General features: G+C 39.0%; 1 protein-coding gene across 2 annotated transcripts; it reads left to right on the forward strand.

Moving 5' to 3' along the window:
- The first annotated feature begins 3,239 nt into the window (after positions 1 to 3,239).
- On the forward strand, positions 3,240 to 10,504 carry LOC138352378 (probable DNA replication complex GINS protein PSF2). 2 transcript variants are annotated; one of them, XM_069304846.1, is made up of 5 exons: positions 3,240 to 3,713; positions 5,026 to 5,147; positions 7,289 to 7,419; positions 8,217 to 8,324; positions 9,228 to 10,504. In XM_069304846.1, exons 2-5 carry the CDS (start codon positions 5,033 to 5,035, stop codon positions 9,429 to 9,431), a joined length of 558 nt encoding a protein of 185 aa, XP_069160947.1. In that variant the 5' UTR covers positions 3,240 to 3,713; positions 5,026 to 5,032; the 3' UTR covers positions 9,432 to 10,504. The 2 variants fall into 2 exon arrangements, with proteins under 2 accessions (XP_069160947.1, XP_069160948.1); XM_069304847.1 differs by having other exon boundaries at positions 3,240 to 3,563.
- The last annotated feature ends 893 nt before the right edge of the window (positions 10,505 to 11,397 follow it).

The following is an 11,397-nucleotide window of genomic DNA, read 5'->3' on the forward strand; positions in this document are numbered from 1 at the left end:
TTACTACAATGTACCTAGAAATAATCCTCAAATTATGCTACAAATGAACCTGTTGATAATCCTCGAATTTTACTATAATGTACCTACTAATTTTCTTCAACATTTCTTACAATGTACCTGTTAACATTTTTCAGTTTTGCTACAAATTAACTATAAATAAATAAATAAATAAATAAATAAATAAATAAATAAATAAACCTCATAATCCAGGAGTGATACACCACAGCTATTCTGGGAAGAGCCTTGGCACCGTTGTCATGCTAGAGTGTCCCCTACATGACTGATACACTACTGCCACTTGGCACCCCTCCCCCCCCAACACACATTTGTATGTGTGGGGGGTGGGGTGGGGAGGTTGCATTCATGTGGGCACAAATGAGTGCCCAAATGAGCCATAGAGACATTAGAAAGAATTTTTTCAGTGTCAGAGTAGTTGACAAATGGAATGCATTAGACAGTGATGTGGTGGAGGCAGACTCCATACACAGTTTCAAGTGTAGATATGATAAGAGCCCAGTAGGGTCAGGAACCTGTACACCAGTTGATTGACAGTTGAGAGGCGGGACCAAAGAGCCAGAGCTCAACCCCCGCAAGTACATGCAGGCGATTTCATGTTAAGGAACAAGTATACAAGGAACAAGAGGGTCCCAGTAGTATAGTCGGGTTCGTTCTCGACGCACAATCAAGAATTCAGGGTTCGAATCCAGGGAAAACTCGTGATATGTATAGGCCTCCATGATCAGCTCTCCCACACCTGACAGTGAGAACTGCTCGACTCTTAAAAAATCAGTTTCGGAAAAATGCGAAAAAACAGGCTTAACAAGGGAAGTAAATTATCAGGAGACGCGCCAAGCCATTACGGATATATAGCACTGAGAAGGGGGTCAGGATAAGGATTTGGGATGGGACGGGGGGAAGGAATGATGCCTAACCATTTGGACGGTTGGGAATTAAACGCCGACCTGCATGAAGCGAGCACGTACGTCGCTCTACCGTCCATCCCAAGTAGTTGGACAGCAGGCTTATCAAGCTAAACAAAGGAAGCTAGTCAAGTTTGCTTAGTCATCCAAACCATCGTTGTCCTTATTCAGTTTTAATACAAAATATGTATATTAATAATAACTAATAATATGAATGCTACTAGAAGAAAATACGAGCAAGCCTGATCAAGGAAGAAAATCAATTTCAAAGAAAATGTCAGAGTTAATAGAAAGTCGACGTGGACAAACCAGAGACCAGAGAACACCATTCAACAACGGAAGAATAATGATTGCTGTCAATCCCAAATTTAGCAATATAGTGCATACAAAATGCAACTTTCAGCTATATTAACTATAGCTGAACTATATATTAACTATAGTACAATATAATGTACACTACAGTTTTAATACTACTGGCAACAGTATATAAAAATTGCAGATTTCAGGACAAAAAAAATATAATGCACAAATATAAAGTAGTAGATTACACAACAATCCTGTGATAACCATGAACACAGCGGACGGAGATAACATCTGCAGCATCAGTATCAAGGTTGCACGCGCGCGCGCACACACTCCATCATCACTTTACTAATTAAATCAACCTTCCTGGCTTCTCCACGCTCACCAAATCAGTTTTTTCCTTGTAGCTAAACTGATGAATAGCTTAATAGGATCTTTTACAAATTTTGAAGTTGAAATTGCTGAACGATAGGTAAATTCTAGTCCCAATTTGGGACTTAATCACTAAGGACAGCGTCTGGTATCCTGGTGTGGTATCTTATTAGGCTACTGGAAAATCTTTATGAATGTGATGTTTTATCAAGCTGATGAGGGATAGACTACTGTAGAATTGTCAGATATACCATTAGCAATGGATCTATTCACAGCCTATAAATAAATAAATAAATAAATAAATAAATGTTTATTTAGGTAAGGTACATACATACAAGAAATTTTTACAAAGATTGGTTGACTTGTATACACATATACAAGACCAATACAATTTACAGGATACCCTTGTTGGGGCGATTTGCGCTTTAAAATGTTATCTTAGGTGTTATCTGTACAGGAAATTAATGTTTTGATCATTAATATGGATGGGAAGCTTTAATTCATTATAAATCCTGGAAACACTTGTGGATTTCCACACCATTTCCGTGTGGAGTGCGGGTCTCTTATTTCCGAGTGCAGCTCTCTTAACACTCACTCTACAGTCACTACAACACCAGAACTATCACTAACACCACCATTCATCTACTAGTCACTACAACACCAGAACTACCACCACCACCACCATTCATCTACTAGTCACTACAACACCAGAACTACCACCATTTCGTCTACTAGTCACTACAACACCAGAACCATCACTAACACCACCATTCGTCTACTAGTCACTACAACACCAGAACCATCACTAACACCACCATTCATCTACTAGTCACTACAACACCAGAACCATCACCACCACCTACTAGTCACTACAACACCAGAACCATCACCACCACCTACTAGTCACTACAACACCAGAGGACAGTCAAATCCTCGTGGTAATTACAAGACCATTCGGATAACGGCAAAGGTCAGGCGTCACTAGATTTAACTGATTAGTTCCCTATATCTCTGATACCTGAATTTGAAATATCATTAAAGGTTTTGTTAATTACATACTTATTTACAAGTTGTGCGGTCACCGCAACACTAACCGGGGGGGGGGGGGGGGGGAGTTAACAGGGAAAGCGCCAAGTCATTACGACTATATAGCACTGGAAGGGGTCAGGATAAGGATTTGGGATGGGACGGGGGGACAGAATGGTGCCCAACTACTTGGACGGTCGGGGATTGAACGCCGACCTGCATGAAGCGAGACCGTCGCTCTACCGTCCAATCCAAGTGGTTGGACCGGAGGGGGGGTAGGGGGAATGTCACCGCAACACCAAAGGGGGAAGGAAGGAAAGGGGGGGGGGGTCCCTACTTACCTTGGGAAGTGTTAGGAAACAACCTTTTCGATACTAGAGAAGTCTTCTATATTTTCACAACTTTGACCAAGTGTACGAACAATAACACTTCCACACACGCTTCGATGGACTGTCACACTACACCCGAGGCACTCGAGACACCCGAGGCACTCGAGACACCGGACACACTCGAGACAGCTGATGCACTCGAAACAGCTGATGCACTAACAATCAGCCGGGACACTCGTGATCAGCTGTGTTTACACATCCATGATGCAATAATCTCTGGGCGAGCGTGCCAGCGTAATTATCCTCGCCAGGAGAGCCTACCGGCGCTGGGGACCTGCAGGAAGCACTGGGGCACCACCGGGATAACGGTGTGGGGTGGCAGGTGCCCCTAGAGTGCCATGGGGGAGGACAGCAACACTCGTGACAACACCTGGATCAGCTGTGACAACAATAACAACACTTCCCCTCTCTATCCCCCTCCTACCCCTCCGTCGTCTGCTGCCCTCAGCTTCACACACCCGCAGAACTACCTCATATTTCAGCCTCACCATAAATACTTTAACAATATTCCATGTGAAACACAATGCTAAAATACATAATAATTGTGAGAATTGTGAGTATTATGAATAAGAGCGCGTGGGTTAATATTGGCGTTAATGTGAAATGGAAAATTGAATCAAAAGGAAGAGTTCTAGGGAGGACTTGAGTGGCTGTGTTTACATTGTGAGTGTTGATGGCGGGAACTCAGGTCCAGCTCCTCCAGGTACGGCCTCTACGAACCCATTCGTATCGTACTTAGCCAACGTGGCTTAATCTATATTACCTAACGAAGTGTATGGCCGTTACTTCAACTCCTGGGCTCAGCTTTTCCAACTGTCGGTCATCTAATACTGCTATCAGAACAATAACAAACTCTGTTTTCAGATAGCACACAACCCTCCTGTTTAAATCCCTAAACATAAACCAACTCCACACATTCTATTGTGCTATTTACATGTGCCACAACTTTGTTCCTAAATGCAAATCCTGATATGAAATTCTTCTTGACAGATGTAATAGAACCCATAATCACCACACCGGAAATAAATATATCTTTGATATCCCCAGAGTTAAACTAAATCTGTGTAAACACACTATGCAAATAAAGGTACCTAGTCTTTGGAACTCATTCCCTAATGAATTAAAAGCTGTGCAGCCTATGCCTTATTCAAAAGTAAAACCAAAAAGTACCTAGGTGAAGGGACGACGACGTTTCGGTCCGTCCTGGACCATTCTCAAGTCGATTGCGATTCACACAATCGACTTGAGAATGGTCCAGAACTGACTGAAACGTCGTCGTCCCTTCACCTTCTAGTGTGTGGTGTGGTCAACATACTTTAACCACGTTATTGTGACTCATTGCCTGCAAAAAGTACCTAATTTTATCCTCATAGTTTTCTACCTAATGCTTCAAACTCGCACTGTATCTTGTGCTACCCACTCCCCCAATATATGTGCCTAAGCCATACAACTTCACCATTGTAATCACTTTTATCAACTTATATCATGGTTGTTATGTTGAATGTAAATTTTACTTCAGTGTACCTATTAATAATCCTCAAATTATGCTACAATGTTATTGTTGATAATCCTCAAATTATGCTATAATGTACCTGTTGATAATCCTTAAATATTACTACAATGTACCTATTAATTTTCTTACAATGCACTTGTTAATATTCTTCAAATTTTGCTACAAATTACCTACTTAAAATGATCTGTTAAATTAAGGACCTGCCAAAATGCTATGCATGTTAGGGGCTTTGCAAGAATGTAAAAACATTAATGCTATGTACTCTCATAAACCCAATGTACCTTGTATATATTTAAATAAATAAATAAATAGATTTGGTAAAAACAGACTAAGCCACTTGGATAGAGACAACAGGTACAACGTTGGTACAGTCTGAATCCTGATCCAGCTGTTCCGTAACAACAAATACAGTAGGCAGTTTTGTTTACTGGATTCGCACAAAAGCATTATATTAGCTTCAGTATATTTATGTATTAAATGTTAATATCTTACTTGTTTGCAGATTCATAATGGATGCTACTGAAATTGAATTCTTGGCAGAGAAGTCTCCAATTACCATAGTGCCAAACTTTTCTCAGGAAAAGTTATATCTCATATCTGGTGATGTGGGACCCTTTACTCCAGGTGAGAACTCATTTTTTTTTATTCCACCCTCTTGACATCTCAGACATTAGAATACAATAAGACTTTTTCACCATAATCCTTTCTTTACCTCTTGTTCCTTTACTAGATGATGCTATTCATTCTTTCCATCTTTGCACATATAAATAGGAAACTCAAAATAAGTATGTTTATATTTTTATATTACAATTTTAATAAGTTAAAGACCTGTGAATATGTAACCTTATTCACAGAACAGGTCTTTATCCGTATTAAAAGACCCATAACTATGAATGCAAACTCCTTACTCTTGAACCCAAGTGAATCTTGTTGACCTGCGAAAATAGTATAAATGGATGTAAATAGAAACAACCATGGTGCTGTCCGGAAAAAGGGATGTTTCAGTTCACTCGGCACTGTCTTTTTAGGCATGCCCACTCAGTAGCTTCTTCCTATGCACCCTCCCACAGCACCTCAAAGAAGCCTTAAACATCCCAAAAATACATGATGCAAAAGAATGAGTAGACAGGTTATAAGTGCAACGCATAAAAAGGACATAGCAGTGACAACAGTAACCATCACTTGAGGCCTTTGACACAGGAGTGGATGACAGTGAGACATTTCGGTTATCACATTCAGGCTCTTTCATTTGGTTAGAACTTTGCAGACCAAAGACTTCAGCAGACATATTGAGGAGGGGCTTCATTGTCTCCTTCTTAGTACCAAGGTTTTGGCCTTCTTTGATGGTTAGTTGGTTTGGACCTCATGTCATCACTACTGTTTGCAAGCCAGAAAATGGTGCTATCCATTGCCTGTGTTGGTATATATCACAAGTTTAGTTCTGCCTGAAATGCTGTGCATGTTAATGGCTTTGCATGAATGTAAGAACTCCAATGTTACATACTCTCACAAACCCAGTGTACCTTCTTTTACTGTATGTAAATAAATAAATAAGATGGAGCTTTATCACATCACTCTCCTGTGGGGGCTATGCAATTTGGCATCACTTTGATTGCATATAAGTGGCCCATTATCTTAACAGAGGGTTCCAACCACTTCCTACCCCAGTGAGGGTGAACTTTTGAATATAGCTTTGTTTCTGGATGTCATATATTCTCCAAGACAGCCTCTCCCATTTTTATCTGATAAGGGAGGTGGATACAGCCTCTTTCCATTTGATATGCACAACATTCAACCTTTCTCAAGTGGATCTCTTCGCTTTGGTGTAGAATCATTGATTGGCATTTTATGTCACCCATTTTCCACAACACGAGGTATTTGCAGTTGATGCCTTTGCCTAGACTAAAATTGGTGGAACTTCCTTTTTCTTTTTCTGCCAGTGCACTTTATCCTCCCGCGGATAAGCCTCTTCCATCTTTTTCTGCTCTTTTATTAATCTGTTTCTTTTCAGCAAAGCCAGTTTCCTCACTTGCACTGGTAATTGCTACTGAAGTGCCACCAAAAATATCAAGCATCGACTGTAATATAATACATCAGCGACTCCCTGTACCCCTCTCTGTTCATTGTCCTCCTTCATAGAAATGTGGTACTTCTTTTGGGTAGCATGTGAATGAGGGTGTAGGCCAGCTGGATCCCTAAGCAACCTCAGCTACCACCTGGTGGCATATGTATTGGGGTACTCTTGGTATGATTGTTTACCATTGGCAAACTACCACTTGTCTTATTTTGCTTCTTTCTTTAATTAAAATTCATGGTTTCCTTTACTGTTGCTACTTTCTGGGCATTTTTTTATTGGCTTCTGGGTGTTCTCAGATTCTCATTCTTACTCACCTCTTTGAGAACACCACACTCTGGTTCTAGTGTTTAGAGGCCCTGTGTCTGTCCAGAGGCCTGGCAGAGTTATAAATGTCTTGGCAGAGTTGAAAACGTATCTTTGGTACAAGAGCCTAATGCACTGGGGAGCTACTTACATTTCATTACATTAAATACTTGATGATTGCAGAGTGCTGTAGTTTTTCATTCTTAGAAATTTCTGTTGGTCTTCCAGCCAGTAAATTTACCTATGATGAAATGTTAGAAGCTATGTATTAGGTGGATTATCCCAATACTGACTTTGGATTATCTAGTGCTTACAGGACACAGAAATATAAATTGCATGTTGTTTACATGTAAATATTTGCTATAATTTACTTATTATTCTATAGGTTTGCCTATCGAGGTGCCAATGTGGTTGGGCATAAACCTTCGTCAGCGGGGAAAATGCCGGCTAATTTTACCCGATTGGATGGACGTAGAGAAGCTGACAGAAAAAAAAGAAGAAGAAAGCCAGTCAAAGGTATGGTGCAAGGCACAACTGCTTGCTTGGTAATAGTTCTTATGCCAGTTATATATGCTATAAAATCACTTATACAACCACACACACTAGAAGTAGTATGCCAACCAATTCAAAGTATTGTACATTAAGAACCTACAGTTGACACATTGGCTACTGTCAGCTGCACGCTTGACTTAAATCACTGCATTTGACAGGATTTTTATATAAATTTGCTGCCATTCACATAGACTACAGCACGAGTCCTTAATGTGAATATCATGACATGCTTACAAGTGATGCCTTAAGATAGCTTTACTTCCCAAAACATTTTGGCAGAAAAATAAGTCTATGGCAAATTACACTGGTCTTGGGTAAATTATTAGCACTGAACTTAGCATTGCAATGATATCTCAAGAAAAAGTCAGTCCTGTGAGATCTATGCTTATTAAATGCTAAGTGGGGATAAATCTAAGTATACTTTCTTATCCATATAGAGGAACAGACACCAAAAGTGACTATATACTTATCCTTTCATTTTGGGAACTCTGAGATAAATCGTCCCATAACATTTCAGTTAATTTCATTTGTTACTGAAGGAGCACTGGAAACATTTGCAAAGATCATTTTATAATCAGATTTATCCATCATAAAGTAAAGCAGGTTCTACTACAGCGGAATTAAATGACAAGAAGTACTTCAAAACTGTTAAATGGGGCCCCTCAAGTAAGGTATATTCAGGTAATTTTGAATAAAATATTGAAAACCAAACCCTTGCATGCTTTATAATAACAATTAAATGTTTATTTTTGCATTAACAGGTATTCACAGAAATGCCATGTGAGCATTATCTTGTGATTGCTCAATTGATGTTGTCAGCTGCTCCAGAAGACATTCCAAATTCTCAACAGGTGAAAACACTTGTCAAGGTGAGTTAGATGAATTTTCTAACTGCTTTCTTTAAAAAGTATACTGTATATATATTTTTTAAATTTATTTTTACCGATTACATGCTATATATGTGAACTGAGACTGAGAAATGGCAGTGAACAATACTGTAGTCAGAAAAAACAGTTTTTGGAAGAGAATGACTAATAGTTTGTAATTACTGTATGACATTCTTATAGAGCAAATATTTTCATTCCTTTAAAGACTGCATCCACCCAGCCTTGTTTGTTCCATAATTTTGTTTATGTTCTCCTTGTAGGCAATTCTTATTTCCAGCCTTCTTGTCCTATCTACAAATTCACTTTGGGGAGAAAGCTTAAGGGAGGTTCCAAAGAAAGCCAACTTGGAAATAAAGTGTGAAGTGTATTGAAATAAAAATATAAAAGTTGCTCTTGGTATCTTCCCATTTCTGTCCTTTGATTTTCAGCTTACCAGAGGTTTCCAGGGTGAGCTGTCAGCTAGTGGCAGTCATGGTGGTTGTTTGATGGGGGGATTGGATAGTTTGTAATATATTTGTTGATAATTTATTGAGGCTTTGATATGTTCTGAGGAAGTTGAGTATTCTAAAGAAGTTTGTGTGTCTTTTTGAGGCTAAAACAAACCACACTGCTGCTATTAACAATTTTTCACTTTAATCAAGTTGTGTAATTAATACCTCTACAAATATGCTTAGAATATTTTGGCAGTCTGATGTGCCATCAATGATGATAAAAACTTCAACTCAGATGTATGCTTCCATCTGAACTCTTGCTTTCATGCCAGTCTTTCTCACATGTGATTATCTGTAGGCTTTGTTGGCTAGATTTTCTCACAAGCCACTGCATGTATACACAAAGATATATAAAAGAAACCAATTCATTAACTTTTCCCCTATTAATTTACAGGATATTTGGGATCTCAGGATTTCCAAGTTACGGTCATCTGTAGCAGAATTTATCCAGAGTGAAGGCACACATGCCAAATTAGATCGATTGACACTACTAGAAATCAATAGCATACGGCCCTTTCTTCCTCATGCATTTGACCATCTCCATCGACTCTCAAAAGCGGCCCACACCAGTACCCTTAATCAAACACAAGATTTGTAGGACTTTCGTTGCCAAACATTATTTAGTTTTCATAATTTAAGTAATACAATTTTGTATGGCATTGAGACATGGTGATCAAATTGCCTAGCACCAAGTGATGCAACCCTGAATCAGCACCCTGAATCTCCAGTGTTAACATTGGAGGTTTGGATACCCACCACATGAAACATCAAGTTCCTCCCAACTCTGCATCCAGAAAATGGAATAAGGATGATGGGATGGATGATCTAATAGAGGTGATGTCACCTGATAACCTAAATTATAATAGTAGTAAAGGATTAGCCCTGAGCAGTTCTCTTTTGTTTTTTACATTAATTAAGGTAAACAATAAATGTAGTGCCTTTTAATAGTTTAGATACTCTTTAATATTCTTTTTTTAAGATTTAATAGATAACGAAATGTTGACAATGATGTAGAGAAAAAATATAGATTAAGATTTGACTTTACTGAACATGAGATTTTAACATTCCATTCACCTGAGCTCTAGGAGACTCAAACCTCGGATACCACGCGTGTGAGGCTGAAGCTTGCACACTATTTTTAATAAAGCAAAGCTTGATTTTTATGAGATTTAAACGTAGGGCTTCATCAGATTGTAATTTTTAATGGCTTGTTCAGGTGGCATATCATGTATAATAAATTCTACTCTATGGGCATTTCTTTGCATATATTGTCAGATTCCATAAATTTATTACCCTAAAATATGTCATTGTGCATAAAAATATGAAAGTGGATTAGGAGCAATTTCCTTGTCTCTTTCACTTTGGTACTACTGTTCTAAAGTTGTATAATATACAGTAGTCATAATCAACTGTAATGAGAATGAAGAATTGAAAAAATTTTGTTGTACCAACTACAGATGTACTCTTTCCAGCTAGGGATAACAACTTTGTATGTGCACCAAGCCACCACTTTAGGTCCCCGGGGAGGCATTTTGTTTTTAAGTTCATGCTATTGTGATTTCCTAGTACCAGTACCATATATGCATACATGTTTACCTAGAAATCATTTTTGTAATATTTTGATTTGATTTAAGATGAGTTCTGCAAATGTACATCTTTTGTCTTCACTTGGTTTGATTTTTATTTGTTTAATTAAACCTTGAATGATCGTCATTACTTCATTCAGATAACTGAATTTACCTAAGGGCTACTAATTCTAGTGGCCTTGACGAGGTTGGGAAGCCAGCGGCTTGTCAGGATTTTTATCCTGATCTTTTCCAGCTGTATTTTAAATCCCAACAGGTTTTTTGGCATTTATGGCTTCGGCGGGCAGGCAGTTCCATGGGTTTATAACCCTGTGGGTGAAAAAGCATCTCCTATTCTCAGTCGTACATTGTTGCTTGTTGAGCTTGAAACTGTTGCTCCTCATTTGTGTTGCATCTGACCTTTTTGAAGAAATTCTCCGGATCAACAATCACCAAATTGTTTAATATTTTAAAAGTTTAAATGAGATCCGCCCTGTCATGCCTGGTTTGCAGTGTTGTTAGCCCTTTGGCCCTCAACCGTTCCAGATATGGGAGTTGACTTAGCTCTGGAAGGATTTTTGTTGTCCGGTGTTGCACTTTCTCCAGAGCAGCTATGTTTTTCTGAAGCTGAGATTTCCATACTTGGATACAATAATCCAAATGGGAGCGCACCAGAGATTTATACAACTGAATAACTACCTTCTTTTTCTTAAAGTCAAATGTATACTTGATTATTGCAAGGGTTTGATTAGCCTTTTTTGACTGTTGCTCCTACCTGTTCTGCTGGTGTCGAGGTCACTCCCAAGGTCAAACTACTGACTCCCAGGGATGGAACCCCACAACAGTTCAACTATCGCCAACCCGTTCTCGCATATAAAGATCCAAGCTCTTTAATCCAGTCTCCAAACCCCCTGTTTATGAATGAAAAACGGTTTACACACGACTCACAACTGGTGACGTCCGAACACTTCAGGAACAAGTGCTTCGCTCACGCCATCT

Source organism: Procambarus clarkii, chromosome 53 (assembly GCF_040958095.1).
Source record: "Procambarus clarkii isolate CNS0578487 chromosome 53, FALCON_Pclarkii_2.0, whole genome shotgun sequence".
NCBI classification, from domain to species: Eukaryota; Metazoa; Arthropoda; class Malacostraca; order Decapoda; family Cambaridae; genus Procambarus; species Procambarus clarkii.

Bases quoted from the DNA above. Each gene is read 5' to 3' on its own strand.
- LOC138352378 (XM_069304846.1), top strand. From the start codon at position 5,033: ATGGATGCTACTGAAATTGAATTCTTGGCAGAGAAGTCTCCAATTACC. The intron at 7,420-8,216 runs GTATGGTGCAAG...TTGCATTAACAG, and splicing joins AAGAAGAAAGCCAGTCAAAG to GTATTCACAGAAATGCCATG. The intron at 8,325-9,227 runs GTGAGTTAGATG...ATTAATTTACAG, and splicing joins AGGTGAAAACACTTGTCAAG to GATATTTGGGATCTCAGGAT.